General features: G+C 48.2%; 2 protein-coding genes across 4 annotated transcripts in view; both read left to right on the top strand.

Annotated features, from left to right (window-relative positions):
- The window catches only part of CATSPERE (catsper channel auxiliary subunit epsilon), a 151,842-nt gene extending 147,550 nt beyond the window's left edge, over positions 1–4,292 (top strand). Inside the window, exon 22 of one of the 2 annotated variants that reach the window (XM_039237502.1) lies at positions 3,683–4,292. In XM_039237502.1, coding sequence (XP_039093433.1) covers positions 3,683–3,758 — 76 coding nt within the window. In that variant the 3' untranslated portion in view covers positions 3,759–4,292. Of the gene's footprint in view, positions 1–611; positions 788–3,682 lie in introns of those variants that run through there. The other variant, XM_039237501.1, reaches the window with a different exon arrangement.
- Positions 4,293–12,492: 8,200 nt separating this feature from the next.
- Positions 12,493–20,131, top strand: part of DESI2 (desumoylating isopeptidase 2) — a 43,340-nt gene continuing 35,701 nt past the window's right edge. Inside the window, exon 1 of one of the 2 annotated variants that reach the window (XM_039237474.1) lies at positions 12,493–12,764. In XM_039237474.1, the coding sequence (XP_039093405.1) occupies positions 12,723–12,764 (42 nt within the window). In that variant the 5' untranslated portion in view covers positions 12,493–12,722. Of the gene's footprint in view, positions 12,765–12,915; positions 13,357–20,131 lie in introns of those variants that run through there. The other variant, XM_039237473.1, reaches the window with a different exon arrangement.

Below are 20,131 nucleotides of genomic sequence, written 5' to 3' on the forward strand. Positions count from 1 at the left end.
TTCTCTTACACTTCCATGACTTTGCGTATGCATCTCCCTTAGCCAAAAACTCTACGCCCGCCTGTTTCTTCCTCCACTTCCGAGCTTCTTATTTTTATTTTTATTTTTTGAGAGACAGCGTGAGCAGGGGAGGGGCAGAGGGAGAGAGAGAGAGAGAGAGAGAGAGAATCCCAAGCAGGCTCCAGGCTCCATCCCACAACCCTGAGATGGTGACCCAAGCCAAAGTCAAGAGTCAGACACCCAGGTGTTCCCCCTGCCCCCACTGCCAGGCATTTTTATCCAGCGAGCCCATTCTAATGCCCCGAAACCTATTCCTGCCAGTACTCTGTTCAAAGGTCACCACCACTGGAAGGCCTTCCCTGATGTCTGCCCGCCCCTCCCCCCCCAATGAATTATATTTATTTCTCTCATTCTGTTGATCACACGGTCTGTTTTCCTCCCTGGTCAGCCTCAGTCAGTAAGAGGCAAACATCCTGAGGGTAGACAGGCTGTCTTATAATTCTCTGTTTGCCGTCAGTGGCATAGGAGCTAGTCATTCAAACATTGACTGAATGAACTCACAAGCAAAGTGGATGATGACTTCTCATTGGTGTTTTTTCTTCTTATTTCAGTCCCAGTGGCTACCTGGTTGGTGCGTTTCTGTTTCTCCTCATGCTACTGTTCTTCACTATTCTAGTTTTGAGCTATTTCCATTACATGAGGTTCTATAAACAACGTATTTATGAAACACTTATCAAATACGAGAAAAAACAAAAGAATAATTAAGAGAAATGAAAGTTTGTATAGTAGGGATATATATATGTAGAGAGAGTATGTATATATACTTATATTGCAAGTGTGTGTGTGACTAAGTACATAGTACATATCATCAAATTCAAACCCTGAGAAATGTTCTTAAATTACCCCAAGACAAACATTCTCATATCCACTGTATATTATAAAATTAATTTTAAGGTGTTTGCACTTACCTTAAGGTACTCTGTATACTATTCTGTGGCTTTTTAAAAAATTAAAAGGAAACTAAATTTGGCGATTAAAATCCTTCCTAAGAATGAAAGTAATTTTTTGAGAGTGTATAAGTGTGTCAAATAGCATTATTTTGCGTGAAACTTCTCATATGAAACCTTAGATGGCCATAGTTTATGCACAAGAGGCTTAATGTGTCCTAAATAATCTGTCTTCAGTATATTCCAGAAGTTTTTCTAGCAGTAGATTCACATGTGAAATGTACAACTTATTATATTGAAAAATAAGAAGCTGTTGCTCTAAGTTTTCATTTTAAGTTTCAAAGTATGATTTTCATGTTCAACATAAGCTGCTTAATTTGCCCCAGGGTCACCACAGCTTTCAAACAATCAGTATTTCTAACAGTCAGAGTTCAACTACAGAAGCGGAACTTGTAGGAAGCGTGCGCTTGTGTATAAAGTGATTTGTTTAAAAGAATTGGCTTATGTGATTGCGGAGGCTAATTGGGCCTGAATTCTACAGCACGGACGTTAAGAATAGAGGGTCACAAAGAGTAGAAGAGCGAGGTGGGACTCCAGGGGCACAGATCAAAGCTGCTGTCCACAACGGGAATTTCTTATTTTACTCAAATCAAGAACGAGACAGGGGCGCCTGGGTGGCTTAGTCGGTTAAGCGTCCGACTTTTGCTTAGGTCATGATCTCGCGGTTCGTGGGTTTGAGCCCCGGGTCGGGCTCTGTGCTGACTGCCAGCTCAGAGCCTGGAGCCTGTTTCAGTCTGTGACTCCCTCTCTCTCTGACCCTCTCCTGCTCACGCTGTCTCTCTCTCTCTCCTAGAAATTAAAAAAAAAAAAATTAAAAAGAATGAGACAGGGATACTTGCTTTTCATCACTGTGTTTGAAAGTTCTGACGTTACAAGAGGAAAAAAAATAACCATTATAAATGCTGGGGGGAAAGGAGACAAAAATCCTCTCTTTCAATAATAAGATTATATGCCTAGGAAACCAAAATTAGTAAGAAGAACTACTCTAGACTAAGATAATTTGATGGCTCAATATGAGATAAATATTAAAAATTAGTGCTTTTTCTCTAGAATGCTGTGTAACAACAATAGAAATCACAAAAAGTAATCTATTTATTGTAGTGACAAATTACAGAAGTTAAACTTTATTTAATTACATAAGCGTATAGGAAACAAATCTTTAAAATCTTTATTGAAGGAGGTGAGACAAAATCTGATAAAAATATTTGATAGAAAAGAAAAACACCCAGTAGAAATGATGGCAAAGAATATAGTCATTTTACAGAGAAGCATAGCCAATTAGCCAGTAAACATATTTGAAACATTTTTTTTTAGTGTTTACTATGTGCTAGGAATTGTTCTAATGATTTACCTAATCCTCTTCAACTTCACCGTGAGGTAGGAATATTAGTGTCCCATTGCAGAGATGAGGAAACAATCACAAAATCAGTAAATAATATTTGTGAGGTCACCCAAATGATAAGAGATGGAGATGAAATTCACACGCAGGCACACTGACTCCAAAATCAGGTGCATATCCAACGGGATGTTCAACCTCACCAACAGTCAGGAAGATACAAAGTTACAACGAAGCTGCACACCTTACCTGAGGGCACAAAGTCAGAAGGATAATACTCCTGGGAAGCAATGAGGGTCAGGGATGGAAAAGAAATTCTCTGGCATTCTGAAGGAAAAATGAATTATTTCAGTCTTTTTGGAATGCGATCTGGTAAGATCTATTAAAAATATTGATGCTCTTGGGGTGCCTGGGTGGCTCAGTTGGTTAAGCATCCGATTTCGGCTCAGGTCATGATCTAACCATTCAAGAGTTGGAGTTCGAGCCCCACATTGGGCTCTGTGCTGACAGCTGGGAGCCTGGAGCTGCTTCGGATTCTGTCTCCCTCTCTCTCTACCCCTCCCCCACTCATTCTCTGTCTCTCAAAAATAAAAGTTAAAAAAGTTTTTAAATAAAGTATAAAATGTATATATACATGCTCTTAGACCCAGAAATTTCCTATTAGGAATCTATTCATTGGATGAGATAGGATAGAGAGGAGATATCTATATATATGGATATATATATATATATATGGATATATGTGGAGATATATACGCTGTATCATTGGTTGTCATGAGAAAACCCTACAAAAAGAATTAATGCCTTCTCAATAGGTGAAGAATTGAATAAATTGATTGTATGTTGACCATATAGATCAATCTGTCCTAGTCGATTTAAAAGATTTTCCACGAGGTTTTGTTGACTGAGAAACACAGAGAAGTAGTTAGGGTAAGATCTTCTAAAGGAAAGAAAACCTCTGTGTGTGAGAGCATGAAGACAGGTCTGGAAGGAAACATTTCATTCTGTTAACACTGCGTGCCTGCAGCGTCTGTGTGTCACAGTTGGGGGACGGGTGGGGATATATCAGGAGACACGGAGGGAAGTTCTAAATCAAACCCTTAAAAGGGCGGAAGAGAAGCAGGTGTAAAACTCTGTCCTTATTGTAAAACAGTGTTTCTGTGAAGTAATTCCAAGTGACATTGGCTTTCTTGCCCTGGTGTCCAGCCACACTGAACCTACACCATTTTTATTCATAAAAAAATAAACCTCTTTTGAGAACAAAAACATGGGAAATGAGGAAATGGAAGACTGACAGGGGAGGTAACTCTTCCAGGGAGCTCCTCTGTTTCTACCACAGGGAACAAAGAAACGGAGGCCAACCCGAGGCAGAGGTGAGGCCGGGAAGATGTTACGAGGTATTGAGAGAGAATTGATGATCTGGGAGAGAAAGCGGGGAACTCCTGGACCAGAATCTTGAGCAGGCAAGATGGCTGAGACCCAGCGCTGACACTCAGAATGGAACAGTTCACCCACTTCGACGAGAGGGAAGCCAGAGTGCCAGGGTACCCATACCCATGTAGGGCGGTGGCAGGAAAGTGAGCAGCGTGTGGCGGCCTTGAGAATGCTCCCCGCCGGCCTCCTGCTGAAAATGTGCAATTGACCCAGGGCACCAGCAGCTACCTGCGGACACCCACCACCACATCTGCACCAAAGCCACACAGGCACACCCAGGCTGCTCCCCTCTGGTGACCGGGTGCAGAGGGGAAACTTAGGCTGGATTCTAGGTAGACCAGGACTCCTGCCTCAGGGACTCCCGAAGGCTTCCGGAACTTGCCTGATATTGCATGGCCCTTGCAAGGTGGTGTGGACACCCCCGTCCAATCTCTGTCTCTCATTCTCTTTTCTCTGATGATTCTCCCAACCTTCCACTACTTCCTATTGCCTTTCACGAAGTACTTCCTCTAATAAAATCACTGCATACTTAATCCCGCGTTGGTGACTTCTTCTCAGAGGGCCTGGACTAACGCAGCGGTGACCCAAGTGGTCTGAGCAAACAGGCAGGCAGAGGGGATTTGAGACTGACCCAGCACCCAGCGGCTAGAGACAGCACCAGCCTGGAGGGTATGAGGGGCCCCCAAAGTTTCTGGCTCAAGCTGGTGGTTCAGTCGCCAAAGTTTTCATTGGTTGTGACCTTGTACATGTCTTGGTGGGATTGCTAGCAGATGTGACGGAGCAAGCATTTGAAAAGCATGGGCTCACAAAGACACCAGAGTCCGCTGGCTATTGCTAAATTATTGTTTTAACTGAAATATAATTGACATATAACATTGTGTAAGTTCAATGTGTGTTGATTTGATACATTTATATGTCGCAAGAGGTCTACCGTTGTGGCATTAACTAACACCCCTATTGTGTCACATAATTATTTCACTATTTGTGGTGGGGACAACTCAAGATCTAATCTCTCAGCAACTGTGAAGTTCATGATGCTGGTCCGTTGACCATAGTCACTGTGCTATGCAATAGCTCTCCAGCGCTCGAGTGTCTACTCGTTCCAAGTTTGTGCCCTTGAACAGCATATGCCGAATTCCCACATCCCTCTGCCTCTGGTAACCCCCATTCTCTGCTCTGTTTTTATGAGTTTGGCTTTTTAGGATTGCACAAGTCAGTGATACAGCACAGTATTTGTCTTTCTCTGTCTGGCTTATTTCACTTAGCATAACGCCCTCAGGATCCATCCGTGTGGTTGCAAATGGCAGGACCTCCTTTCTCATGGCTGAGTAATATTCCATTGTGTATACATGTACACCACATCTTCTTTATCCATTCATCCCTTCACACTTGAGTTCTTTCCATATCTTGGCTAATGCAAATCATGTTTCAATAAACATGGGAATGCATACATTTCGACAAAATCCTGTTTTCAGAATGGAACTGCTGGATCATAGGGCAGTTTTATTTTTATTTTATTGCTTGACACCCTGCAGAAGGTTAGTGAGAGGCTGAGCTCCAGCCAATCTAGGCTAAGTTTGAGAACCGGAGTGCCTCAGTGGTCACTTATACCAAGAGATTATCACCACCAGTGACAGAAGGACAGACACCACTGAAGCTGTGGAATCACGGGGTTCTAGAGATGTGTGAACGCTCAGTCAAGGCAGGTCTGTTATGCAAGGTTGAGGTGCCAGTAGGGAAAACCTGGGATCCTGAAAACTGGACCAAGTTCATCTGGACGGATGCCTCTGAATGCATTCTCTCTCCACACCCACCCCTTCCCACACCCACCCTCTGGACAGGAAGACTCTGCCCATCCATCTCCAGTAAGAGCTACCACTTCCGCTGGGCTGGGAGATGTTGCAGAAGCCTCTCCCTCACAAGGGAACATGCACCCCCCACATCCTCTCGTGGATTGGTACAAAAACTAACCTTTACGTGCATGCTGAACTATGGGAGGACACCTGAGATTGGATTCCAAGGGTTCTTTAAAGCCGGATAGGCAAGGTCTTGTTGACTTGGAGGCATTTTCCCAGGATATGGGATTTAACAAACACCTTAGCGAGGACCGTAAGGGATGGACAAATTTACTGCTGAGGTGGCTCTTAAAAACCGGGAAAAAATGACAGCCAACTCTCAGCACGTAGAAAAGCCCAAGTCCTCGCAGTTGGTAAAGGAAGGAGGGAGGTGACAGGCTGGAATGGTGCATTACCTGAAGCCCAGAGGGCACACTATTCATCAAGGACAGACTATCTGACAAGGGGACCACCAGCATCACTGAAATGCCCAGGGATGGCTGGCACTGCAGCCAAGGATGAGGGCAGGTGAGGCAGTCACAGACGGGGTTTATTAACACTCACAGGGAGGATAAGCCCCAAAGTAAGAGAGGCTTGGTGATGGCGCTCTACTTCCAGAAGTAGAACAAGGCTGTTGATTACATCTATTAAAGACAAAATGGAGGAGGTGGTTAAGGGCAATTGTCCCGACAAAAAAGTCATAGTCTCTTGCTCCAGTCCCCACACCTGAGTAGATTATTAGATCCAGAATCCATCAGTTCCCTAGGAAGAAGGACCCTGCATCACCAGGGTAAGTCTATACCATGGCAATCCCCTAAGAGACCTGTGGTCATCCACTCAGTTGGCTGTATTGGTCAAAGGGGTGAAATCACTTTCACTGGTGAAAAGTTGAATAACCAGACATTTTGTGGACTATCAGATGCAGGTATGAGTTGACATTGATACTCAGAGACCCAAAGTGCCATCAAACCCCCTTTAGCATGGGGACCTTGAAGGACCACAGTGGCTCCAGATGCCCAGGGATCCTTTCCCTAGTCCTCAAGTGCATGCCTGAAATTTACATATGTGGCTGTTGGAGTAAAACCCACATGGGCTCCTGGTCTGTGAAACAGGATTGATCATAGTGGGGATGGCCAAATGGAAACCTCTAAAACCGCCCCCTTGACACACATGTGACCAAGTTAGAAAATCATTATCATTTTCCAGGTGGGTAGCTGAGATTAGTGCCACCATTAAGCCTTAAGGATACACGATGGGTAGTCTCTGTCACATCTTTATTTAATAAACCTGCCTGGCCCATGCTGAAAATGAAAGGATCCTGGAGAATGACCGTAGACTCCTGCAGATTTAGCCAACTCGTGGCGACAATTACAGCTGGTGTGCCAGATGTGGTGTCCACGCTAGGGCAGGTTAATTGGACCTCAGGTATCTGGTTTGCAACTATCGACCTGGCAAATGTGTTCTTTACTGTCCCGTAAGAAAAGAAGGTCAGAAACAGTTCACATTCACCTGGAAAACAATATTCAATTATCTGCCCACCTCAGAGAACTCCCAAGTATTCATCCTCACACACATAACCAAACCAGCAAACCAAGTCCCTGTCTGGGCTGGTCACGGAGTCTGGGACGCCATGCTGTGGTGGGACCCCAGTCCTTTCATACCAATTAAGAATGAAGCAGCCACTTAGGGCAGCTGATTGCCCAAATTTCAATTATCTCAGTAGTAGCACCGAAATGGAATAATTCTAGAGACATGGAAGCACAATATCAACAGGTGAGCCGTGTTGAACTCTTACCACCAAGCCGGGAAAAATGGAAAGTCTTGCATGAAGGGGTCATCCACTTGAGGTCTAGAGGGCTGGTGCCTGCCTGAACAGCCTCCTCAGTGGCCACCGTCCAAGCCACTTTCTCTACCATATCCACAAGCTGGTACAACTATCAATGGCTGAAAAAGCCACTTCATCAGTAAGGACTTCTGAGACAAAAACCACAATTATCCTCTGAATTTTTCAATAGGTCTTTCTTCTCAGTTGGCAGCTCTGAACTGGAAAAGGGACGGTTTCAAGATGTACTGTAGAACGCACACTCACGCCTTTTAACCCTGGACTGCTTATCTGGCCTCAGCAGTCGAGATGGCCCCCCAGCCAGGCTTGCCTCCTAGGAGTCACACCTGTGTGGTCTCCTCCCACATGACGCCAGAGTTGGTCTGTGTGATAGTAGGTCCTTTCCAAGATTAGGTTATAAGACACTGCAGTTTCCTTCTCTGTCACTTTCCCACTCTGGGTCACTCTAAGAGAAGCAGCCACCAGGTGGCGATGGACCCTGGAAAGGCCCATGTGGTGGCTGACATGTAGCCTTCTGCTACAGCTACATGAGTGAGCTTGGAAGATTCTCCAGCCCCGGTCGAGCCTTCAGATGGTTGAAACTCCATAAGAGACCTATTCACCTAACCATAAATCAGATGGTCTCAGACTCCTGACCTAGAAACTGTAAAAAAAATGTTTTAAATATTTATTTTGAAGAGAGAGAGACAGAAAGAGCCCAAGTGGGATAGGGGAAGAGAGAGAGGGAGAGAGAGAATCCCAAGCAGGCTCTGTCCCAACAGCGTGGAGCCTGACGCAGGGCTCCATCTCATAAGCCATGAAATCATGACCTGAGCTCAAATCAAGAGTCAAACACTTAAGGGGCGCCTGAGTGGCTCAGTTGGTTAAGCGTCCGACTTCAGCTCAGGTCATGATCTCATGGTTCGAGGGGTCGAGCCCTGCGTCAGGCTCTGTGCTGACAGCCAGCTCAGAGCCTGGGGCCTGTTTCAGATTCTGTGTCTCCTTCTCTCTCTGACCCTCCCCTGCTCATGCTGTCTCTCTCTCTCTCTCTCTCTGTCTCTCAGAAACAAATAAAACATTAAATTTTTTTTAAAAAAGAGTCAGACACTTAACTGACTGAGCCACTCAGGTGCCCCCAAAATATTTTAAGCTGCTATGTTTTGAGGTGTTTGCTACACAACCATAAATAAGACACTGTCGGGCTCAGTTCATGTCTCCAACACAGCTAATGTAGCAATAAACTTAAAATTTATATTCCTCTATAATGCTTTGGAAACTTAATGTCTCCCTCTGGGTTGCCTAAGAAATCATTTGTGGGAGGTTGTATCAAGGCTTCTATCTCTCCATTTCAAATCTGCCTTTCTAGTTGTAGAAGCTGGGACTCCGCTGTCCAGTAGGTTTCTCGGTACCAGGTACTAGAGGGACAGAGGCAGGCAGGAGGAGGAGGAAGGACTTCCTGTCTCCACCTTTCCTATCTGTGTGAACTTAGCCATGTTTCTTCACTCCAGCAGGGCTGTGGGCTTCAGTAGCAGTATTTGATTTCTAGTCTTTTTAATGTTTGTTTTTTTTTCTGAGAGAGACAGTGTGCATAAGCAGTGAAGGGGCGGGGGGGGGGAGGGGACAGAGGATCCAAAGCAGGCTCCGCACTAACAGCAGAGAGCCTGATGCAGGGCTCGAACTCACAAACTGTGAGATCATGACCTGAGCGGAGTCGGGCACTTAACTGACTGAGCCACCCAGGTGTCCCATAGTGTTTCTTTTCTTTTTTTTTTTTTTTTTAATGTTTATTCAATTTTGAGAGACAGAGACAGAGCTCAAGCAGGAGAGGGTCAGAGAGAGAGGGAGACACAGAGTCTGAAGCAGGCTCCAGGCTCTGAGCTATCAGCACAAAGCCCGATGCGGGGCTCAAACCCACGAACCATGAGATCATGACTTGAGCCGAAGTCGGATGTTTAACTGACTGAGTCACACGGGTGCCCCATGATAGTGAATTCTCTTCTGTATCTGATGAATTTGAAGTGACCATGGGACATGGGATGTCATCGAATTCTCCAGAACCTGCAAATACATTAGCATACATAGGGAAAAAAAAGACTTTGCAGATGTGGTTAGTTAAGGATCTTGAGATGACATTATCCTGCCTAATGTAACCAGAAAGTTCCTAATAAGTGTAAGGGGGAGGCAGGAGAGTCAGAGAAGATATGATGATGGAAAGAGGGGTCGGGGCAGTGTGGCCATGAGCCAAGGAATGAGAGCAGCTTCTAGAAGCTGAGAAACGCAGCAGATTCTCCCCCTGGAGCCTCCAGAAGGAACACAGTCCTTGATTTTAGCCCAGGGAGACCCATTTGGGACTTCTAACCTCTAGAACTGTAAGATAATACATGTATCTTTTATACACATTCATCGTCACGTATGACAGCAGCAATAGGAAACTAATAGCCCTGGTAGAGAAATCCAGTAGACTGCAGGCTATACCGGCCTAGTGCTTGGGACAGATGAGGGGTTTGGGGATGGGGCTGTCGTACTTTGCAGCATGTGTGTGATAGTGACAGCTGAGAGCAGACAAGATCACAAAGGTCAAGGCAAGTGTGCAGGGTCAGAGGTGAAGTGAACCAGTGGTGTGAGCCCTCAGGAGTGCAGCAAAGACTCAGTGAAGTGTCACTGGATGGTGCCTTTCCCCCATCGCTCTAGTTTGTTCAGCTGGGTTGGGTGGAGAGGAAGGCCACACCGGAGAGGGAAGGGAAGCAAAGCGGCTGGGCATGCCAAAAATCAAGTTCAGAACTTTGTCCGTAACATGTCTGAGGAAGTCAGATAACAGTCATGCATCCAGCACTTACCACACTCGGCACTGCCTGGCCTCAGAGTCTGTGTCTCCCTCTCTCTCTGACCCTCCCCTGCTCACGCTGTCTCTCTCTCTCTCTCTCCTAGAAATAGATAAAAATATATTTTTTAAAAAAAGATGTGGTTTATCTATACAATGGAATACTACATGGCAATGAGAAAGAATGAAATCGGGCCATGTGTAGCAACGTGGATGGAACTCGAGGGTGTTATGCTAAGTGAAATACATCAGGCAGAGAAAGACAGATACCATATGTTTTCACTCATGAGTAGAACAGGAGAAAGTTAACAGAGGATCATGGGGGAGAAGAAGGGGAAAAAATAGCGGGGGAGAGGGAGGGAGGCAAACCATGAGAGACTCTTGAATACTGAGAACAAACTGAAGGCTGATGGGGGTGGGGGAGAGGGGAAAGGGGGTGATGGGCACGGAGGAGGGCACTTGTTGGCATTAGCACTGGGTGTTATATGGAAACCAACTTGACAATAAACCATAAAAATAAAAATAAAATAAAATGTCCCCCATTGACCACACGGCTCTAACCCACTATTGTCCCAAGCTGCCCTTAGTCTCCACTTCCTCACCTTACACTCACTTCTCAAACATTCCAGACGTTCTTTGGATCCCACTCCTCCTAAGACTGCTCATGTCAAGATTACCAGGAACCTCCATTTTGCTGAATCTAATCCTCTTGTGGCTCCTGAGTTGCAGGCTGTGTGCCTCTGTGGTTCTTTTTTCCTTCCCAACTTGACCTCTAAATGAAGGATCCTAGAACTTAGCCCTTGGCCCCTTTCTGCTTTTTTAGCTACAAATTTTCCTAGGTCATCCAGTCAGTCCCAAGGCTTAACAGTCTATTTATAATGGCTGCGACTCCAGTTTATCCCAATGCCTACTTGATATCAATGGATGTCTACAAGGCATTTCTAACTTAACACGACCAAACGTAGTTCTTGATTTCCCTCCTCCCAACGTTCCCCTTAAGTTTCACATCTTACAAATGCCACCACCACCCACACAATCTCTTAAGTGAAATCTAGAAAAATTTCCTTGAATGCTTTCTCCTTAAGAAACGCAACTCATTAGCAAGCCCCAAGAGACTTCACTCTCAAAATATTGCAAATGGAATATTCTCGGTGTTCGGCACTACTCCCAGTGTCCAAGCCACCTTTTGGTATGCACTGTGGAACGGCTTCCTAATTGGCTGAATGTTAGCTTTGCTGCTCCCTCTTGATGGGATTTTTGTCCCGATGCGTATTTGTCATTCAGATCTCAGTCTAAACCAAACCTGGTCACCAAGACGTCCAGATGCAGCCAACCTAACATTACTGTCCATCAGTTCATCCCATTTTGATTCTCTGCGAGCACACATCACCCATATTTGTTCTTCCTCCTAATTACTGTATTCCCCAGGGCTCACAACACCGCCTGGCATCCAGCAGGCACACAAAGATTTGTTGAATCAATGCAAAAGTAACTACTGTGTCCTAACGTTATGCTAATCTGTGAGTGCCGTACTCTCTGCCCATGTCAGCAAGGTAGTTTCATAAAACGTAAGGTTTCATAGTGAGCACTAACTGGACGCGTGTTACGCCCCTCCCTCCCACCAGCAACCTGCCTTCCTCTATTTCCGCACCTTCTCCAAGTGCAAAAGAATACATAAATAAGCAAGGAAGGAGGGTTTGGAAAGCAGGGTCATCGCTACGGTCTTTTGCCACACTCCGCTGGCTTCAACGTGCTCAACGCGACGGAAATTAACAGCAGCGGCCGCAACCCTGAAGGGTTGAAGGTAGAGGACTTCACCTGCCGCCAAGGGCGGACCGCAGAGGGCCGGCGCAGATCCCAAGCACTGCACGCTGGGAGCTGTAGTCTCCCGGGGAGGCCTGGTGTGGTAGGAGCGGGACCTCCCGCTGCATGCTGGGAGTTGTAGTCGACGGCTGGAAACCGCACTTGTAAGATTCGGCTGCTGTGCCGGGAGCGGCGAACGGTGGAGTTCTCGCTGCATGCCGGGAACTGTAGTCTTTCAGGGACCCCCCCCCCCCCACCTCCCCCCGCTTCAGCGTGGAGAGGCGCCATCTTAGGTCCCGAGGTGCGGCCGCGCCGAGCCAGAGCGCAGGCGGGCTCAGCCCCGGCGCCGGGCCGGCCCCGCCCCCGGGGCGCCTGGCGCCCGCCCCCCGCTCAGGCCCCGCCTTTCCCCACGTGTCCGCCGCCGAGGGGAGGTGCCTGAGCCGGAGCGGGCCCGCCAGCGGTCCGGCCCCGTCGGCGCAGAGGGTCCTGTCGGCGGCGCCCGGAGCGGCCCGGCTCCCCGATGCTCCCGCGCCGGCTGCCGCGGGCCGGGCTGTGTGCGTAGTGCCCGGCTCTGGCCCCCCGAAGTGCCCGCGGGGGTGGGAGCGGCCTCGGCCCCGCGGAGACGGAGCGGCTGGAGGACGAGGCGGCGGCCGCGGGGAGGAGGATGGGGGCTAACCAGTTAGTGGTGCTCAACGTGTACGACATGGTGAGTGCGGCCCAGGCGGCGTCCTCGGGCCGCCGGGCTCGGACCCCGGCCCCTGCGCTTCCTGCCGCGCGTCCCCGCCTCCGGCTTAGTTCTCGGGGGTGGGGGAGGGGAGCAGGGTTAGGTTTAATCCCGGCGCACGTCGGCGCGCGGGGAAGCGCTGCCCGGTCCGCCCGAGGGCTCCGGCCGGGGCGCGGGGCGCCGGGAGCCTGCGCCGGGCCCGGCAGCTGGGGGGGCGGGCGGGCGGCGTCCTTTCGGCGAGGCTGGGGTCGCGGCTCCGACCTCCACTCCTGCCCCCGGGGACCCTGGGGCCGCCGGATCCCCGAGCGCGGTCCGCCCCGCTCTGCCGCTCCTCCCAGCCGCACGGCTCCCCCCGCCCGAGTCCCCAGAAACTCTCGAGCCCTGGCGAGTCCACAGAGTCACGGCTGTCGGTGCCTGGGCGAGAATCTCTCCAGGGGCGCCCGGGAGCCGACAGCCCCCTGCCTCCGAGGCAGCCTCCCTCGGGTGAATGGGGCTCCCAAGAAAACAGCCCGGCCGAGTGGTGCTCTCCTCGAACCACTCGATGCTGAAGCCCACTCGGCAGGTGATGCAACAGGTATCCGACGTGACCGCAGGAGAGGGAGGCGAGTTTGTGAGGTCATCTAACTTTGGAGCGCCGCCGGCACCCGGGATCCAGGCCGAGGGTGGGTTTGCCTCGGAATCGCGCCCCGCTCCCCGGCGGAGAAGGATCGGGGCAGTTAGATGCACGCCTGGGTTTGCTGCTTTCGGTTGATTCGTCTCCCTTTTGTAAAGGGTCACCTCTGCCTGCGCGTGTAAAATTCCTTCTAAGTGTTTCTGGCAGATGGAAAAGCCCTGCTCGTTGTTTTTGCTGGCTGAAAGATGCAGAAGGAGCTGAAACACGGGGGTTCGGGAGCCACGGCTCGCGCCCGCAGATCTAAACTTTGTGTTCCCTTGCACCGGATCCATTTCTACATTCACAGTGCGGCGTCTTGGGTAGAAAGGAATTCGGGTGCCCTGTTCTGGGAGGTACGTCACGCTGGGGTAGAGACCGCCTGGGGCTGGAGGTGAGGTCTCCGTTGACTACACTCCGTGTAGGGGGGTGGGGGTGGGTGGGAGGGGATGGATTGACGTGCTGAAAAAGGTGAAACATGGTAGGAAAAAATCAGAGGCGTAGAACTGGAGGGCCGAGAAAAGCAGGGCACTTAGTAATGTCTTTGGCTTATGTCACTGCTTAGGAATGATCATCTGGATTTCAGCTTTTTGTGGTCAGTGGGGTACCTTTACTGTTCAAGACTTTTTGTTGCCCTTTCACTGTTGCATCGCCTGCGCGCCCCCTCCCCCCACCGCAGTGATCTGCATTTGGTTTCTTGTCCATTCTTAAAACGTCTCACAGTGTATATTCTGCTTTTGAAAGCACAGTATGTCTCTTCTTCTGGATCATGAAGCCCCTTTCTAAGTTAGGATTATGCAACAATGACCAGAGGGTCGCAGGCTAAGAGAAATCTGAAAGTCGAGGCAGAAGTTTTGCTGTTTCCTTAAAACTGAAAATGCATTATGTGGCCCATGATGGGCTTCCTTGCACTCCAGGTACTCTCTGAGTCACAAAAATCACAAAAACCGGCTGATGGTGGTGACTATAGGAAAAGCTAGAGGTGATATTTAAACCGATATATTTTAAAGGGAGAAGTGTTCTGGAAGATGTTAAAAATATTAACTTGTTACCAAAGATCTTAACTCCTCGCGTCGCTTTTGTAAAGTGGGTAGCTACAGAGGAGGCAGGTAGAGAAAAGGGTAAATTAAACCTGCCCAGCTAACTAAAAATAGGCTCTAGAATTTCTAGACCACAGTCTGATTCATGATCTCCTCTGCTGAATAATTCCCGTGTTTGTTTCTTAATATTTTGTTTTTTCCTAGCATTAGGAGGAGAAGCGTATGAATGTTTATCGGAATGGTAAATAGTTGAATTATTAGACTTCTAACAAGCTTGCCCTTGTGTGTTCTTTAGAGGGCTTTCGAGCTGTGGCTGCTTTATGTCACTATCTCAGCAACCTGCAATTATTTATGACCTTGTAGAAGTCACAAAAATGAATGCATTCTCTTCTTTGGGGAATTTAGAATTACCATAGGACAGGTACAACAGTAGTAGCAGTTCAAAACAGAGTAGCGTGGTTTCGTGATTTTGGGTGAGAGCAGAACAGGATGTAAAGGAGGAGACCACATGTGGTTGTAGGATCAGGAATGAAGGTGCAGGGACCCATGTGGGGCCGGGAGCCATCAGCATGAGCCGCGTGGCCGGAGGAGAGTGCGCGTCGGCCTGGGAAATACCAGCCGGTCCAGGAGAACCGGAGGGTAGGTAGGGTGCATGAAAGAGACACACCGGAAAGTTTGATTAGAGCTTTATTAGTTTGGGACCCGAATGAAGGGCCGGGGGTGAGGGGTAAGGCTCCGAACCCCGGGGACCCTCTTGGGGGCAGGGAGCCGCGTGATCAGAGCTGTTTTTGAATGAAGACCAGCGTGTGGAGATGCGAGGTTGTTCCTTTTATGCCCCCTCTTCTCAAGCTGTATTGGGTTTGGAAACCTTGCTTGATGTCAAGGGCAAATCCTTTTATCTTTGATAGCACTGCCTGTGCGTCATCCATGCCTTTGATGGGGTTTGCTGCTGTCCGGACAGGCCCCGTCTAGCCGCAGTCTGTCTCCGTCCAGACTTCGCAAACATCTTTAGATCACACTCACCCTTTGGTTTGCGCTTCTCATCACTGTTTGTCGGGATTCCCGGGTCTCCTAGTCAGTGAGGCTGTCCCCTGCTCCCTCTGTTTGGTTCCTGTCCCCAGGGCTGGGAATTGCTGCCCATTTCTGCTCATCGGTAACTGCTGCGTGTAAGATGGTAATTGTATCAGGGTCACCTGCATTAGCTTCTTCCCACAGAGGGATGGTATAATCCTTAGGAGGTTACTTAATCTCACAAAGAGCTGCTAAATTATTGCTTGCTGCTTTCTCGGTGATTATGTTCCTCTTTGTACTTTGGGATAATCTACCACCAATGAAACCTGTCCTGGGTGATTTTCTGAGTCTCAGAATGAGGAGGTTCGCGAACTCCCAGTTTGCTGCATCCATAGTAGCACAGGTGATTCAGAGTAGTTTTGGCTGCTGGGACGGTCTCGGCCATCGTCACTCTGGCACAGGGTCTTCCTTTGCCACAGATCCAGAGTTTGTGCTTTTTCGGATGATCTTGGCTACTAATGGATTGTTATAAAGTAAAACTATGCCGTGGCTTGATGATATTTGTAGATTCATTCTATAAACAGTTTTCTTCCTGTTTCCAGATAGTATCTGTACATCTCCAGAGCCTTAATAGGAAAAAAAAAATGTCTCCTAAGACTCTTCAAGTAAGGAAGTTGGGCGCTGTACTGCTGTAGACTGTCCTCCGTCTGACTCCTCTAAGAGAATGTGAGCCAGGCACGTGGGACAGGATCTGGCTTCCCACACATCTTTAGATCTCACTCAGACTTTTAATGTTTTATTTATTTTTGAGAGAGAGAGAGAGAGACAGAGGATCCGAAGCAGGCTCTGCGCTGACAGCAGAGAGCCTGCCACAGGGCTCGAACTCACGAACCATGAGATCATGTGTTGAGCTGAAATCAAGAGTCCGTCCGTCACTTAACTGACCGAGCCACCCAGGTGCCCCCATAATATCTTTAAATAAACATGTCCAGGAACAAACTTTTTCCCTTCTCTCCACAGCTCAGATCTTCCCCTTTACTCCACTAACAACCCCCCCCCCCGCCACCACCCCCTCACTACCCCCCCACTCCCCCCCACTCTTGTGTTGTCGTTTTGTCCTGAGGACCTTCTGCGTAGTTTCCCAAGCCAGAACCCTGGAACTAAAATTATTCATTCCTCTTTATTACACACCCTTCATAGGCCAGTCACCAGGCCCTGTCTCCTTTGGTTGGCTTGATTCTGTCCAGAAGTAATGGGGAGCCTGACCATCAGTAGCTTACACTGGAAGGATACTTGTCTTGAGTCGGGATGTAAACAGTCCCTGCGGTGGCTCAGCAGCTCCGAGGTAGTCCGCAGTTGGCCCCACCGTGGCTGGGAGGAAGTGGAGGCGGAAGCTATCTGGCTTTCCTGGCCCACCGGCCCGCGAACCTGTGACGTCTGTCCCACATCTTTCCTCCCAGCGTTCTTTAAGTCAGTTACCTTATCGTTGTTTCCACTATTGCTTCTCAAGTTCAAGTCCTCATTCTGTCTTCATACAATAGAATAGTCTTTTCCTGGCTTCAGTCTCTGGTATTACTTTGCTTTAATCCACCTCTCCTTCGGTTACCAAGGTCATCCTTCTGAAACAGAGACGATTGTGCCAGGTCTCTGCCTAAAATTCACCTGCAGGGTTGGGTCTAGTGCCCTTTATGAGGCGGCCCCTCCCCGACCAGCTCTCACAACCCCGCGTCCCTTGCCTCCCCCAGCACACACATGTCACGCTCAGTGCTGACGTGTTTGGCTCTGCGAGCTCACGCCTCAGGATCTGTGCCCGTCTTACCTGGAATGTTCCGTTCCCGCGTCGGCCGCCAGCCACCTCCAGCCCCTGCCCGTAGCCTTGCGTTTACTCGTCAGACTTGCGCCACCGCGGGTGCCCTGGTTGTACTTTGTACGTATCTTCCGCTGCGTGGATTGTAATTCTGTGCGTCCCGCTGGACCAGGTTCCTCGATGGCAGCGTCTAGAACTGGGCCTGTCGGGAGAAGGCGATCTGTAAACATTTACCAAACAAATGGGGCTTGAGGCGGTTTGATTAGGAATGGTGCCAGTTCTTAAATGGCATCAGACGGTCTTCCGATTCCCCTTCTCATTGTGCCAGAAACCTTTCTGTATTTGTTCCCCTACTCCGTACAGTACTGGATTTGAGCTTTGGTTGTTGTAAGGGGGTGAGCGAGTGAAGGGAGAAGCATGGGAAGGGGGTAGGAAACGTATCAGATATTCTTCTTTGACGTAGCTGCTCAGTTTGTTTTGTTTAAAACACTGTGGGACCAGACGGTCGCTTCTGTGAAGTTGGATCTGCGGTCACTCCCTGAGAGGCCCTACTCACTTCTGTCTCCTTTACCTGCAGCTGAACGAGGGTCCTGTGAGACTCTGACAGTCGTGGCGCAGCCGTGGCCGACAGACCAGGAGCCAGTAGTGACCCCTGGGAAGATCTTCTTTCTGAAAACATTGTCAGGACGTTAGCCTGGATGAACTAGTTAATGGGAACTAGTCTTTTTTTTCTTAATGTTTTTTATTTATTTCTCAGAGAGAGAGACAGCATGAACAGGGGAGGGTCAGAGAGAGAGGGAGACAGAATCTGAAACAGGCCCCAGGCTCTGAGCTAACTGTCAGCACAGAGCCCAGTGCGGGGCTAGAACCCACGAACCAGGAGATCATGACCTGAGCCGAAGTTGGACACTTAACCTACTGAGCCACCCAGGTGCCCCTAATGGGAACTAGTCTTAATGTCCTTGCACCAAGTCTGCTTCTGGGCCCGGGACCGCTTGGCCCCTTGACATCGAGCCAGAGGGTCTGCGAGTCTGACCGATGAGAGGACAGTCAGTCACAGATCTGCCCTCCTGCGTTTTCCGCGGCAATATCACGTGTGTTTGTGTAGTCTACCCGAGACAAGAATTTAATCTCTGTATGTATTTGCGTTCTATCGCTAGAATAACGAATTGCCTCACATGTAGCGGTTTAAAACAGCCCGTGGGCCAGACGTCCAGGTGGCCTCTCGAGGCTGAAATCGGTGTCAGCAGGCCAGGCCGGGGGGCAGACTCGCCGCCAGGCTCTCCAGACGGTACGAGGATTCGGTGTGTGGTTGGAGGGCGGGGGACTGGCTCCGCGCTGGCTGCCAGTCGGGAGCCTCTCTCTCTCTCGGCTGCTCGGAGCCTCTTGCGTTCTTTGCGTCCTTGGTCTTCAAACCAGCAGGAGAGCCTGGAGTTGTCGCCCATGAGAGTCTAACCTTGCCGTTCCGCTGCATCTGGTCCATCCAGAGAGTTCTCTGCTCTAACAGCTCGTTTAATGAAAGGGGACCCATGAGGATATGCCAGGGTAATATCCCTGCGCTAAGGTGTCTCTGACTTAAATCACATCTGCCAAGACCCTTTGCCATGAATCACAAGTTCTGGAAACCTAGGGTGTCGACACCCTACAGAGTCATTTCCCTGTTACACCATCTATGAAAGGTATTTTATAAATCCAAAAGTATTTAATACTCCCTTCTAGCAATCCCTTGACTTGGCATGGAATAAATATTAACTCAGTAATGTAAAATGGAAATTTTGAAATATTCAAAACATAAAGCATGGAGAGCGCCTGGCTGGCTCAGTCAGAGTATGACTCTTGATCTTGGGGTTGTGAGTTCAAGCCCCATGTGGGGCGTAGAGATTGCTTAAATAAATAAAACTTAAAAAAAAAAAAAAAAGCATGGAAACTCTTTATGAGTGGCTAGTGCTCTGATGTGAAAGGTCCAGACGCGTCGGTGACCACAGGCCCTTCAGACTAGCGGAATATTGTATAGCAGCTCCAAGGTCACATTTGTGATGATGGGTAAAGCTAAGAAATTAGAACTCAATGATACTTGTAAATACAATTAAATACCAACGAAAACCTACTGTTTTAGGTGAATTCTTCCATTAAAAAGATTTTTTAAAAACAATATATAGTTTTACTTTCCGTTTGTTGACGGATTTTCTAGAAGATTCTTTAAATTCCAGAGTACTATTGGCGTCATCCAGTTGGTTGATACAATGTAAAGGAAAGACTGCCAAAATAAATCACCTTAAACTATAACAAAGGCAGAAAAATAATAAAGGGAAATGAAATACGTGAAAATAAGTTTAATTTTCAATTAATCTCAAGTGGGCTTGGGTAAATGACTGTGATTGCCCTTCCCCCAAAACAATAACTTCAAAAACTAATTGACGCCACATTCTTTGAAATAAAAGTCTTGGCTCACTAAATTGTCATAATACTAAATTGTTGCCCATGTGGAATTGGGGAGTCTCGTTACTACATGATTTTAATTATTATAATTTTATAGCATATCTTAGGCTGGGCTAGTTTCCTTTCATTATTTTTCCCAAATTTTCTTAGCTATTACTCATTTCCTCTTTTAGGCTCTCTGAAAAATTCCGTACATTTTTTTGGTCTCTTTGGGTTTTTTTTAAATTGTCTCAAAACACACTTAAGATGTACTGCCTCAACCGTTCATGGCTGTGTGATTCAGGAGCGTATATTCACACTGCTGTGCAGCTGATGTCTGGGACTTTTTCATCTTGCAAACCTGAACCCCTGTATTCATTAAACTCCCTCCTTCCCCTCCCCTCGGCCCCACGGTTCTGCTCTG

This window comes from Hyaena hyaena, unplaced genomic scaffold, assembly GCF_003009895.1.
Source record: "Hyaena hyaena isolate Hyena2069 unplaced genomic scaffold, ASM300989v1 scaffold_127, whole genome shotgun sequence".
NCBI lineage: Eukaryota > Metazoa > Chordata > Mammalia > Carnivora > Hyaenidae > Hyaena > Hyaena hyaena.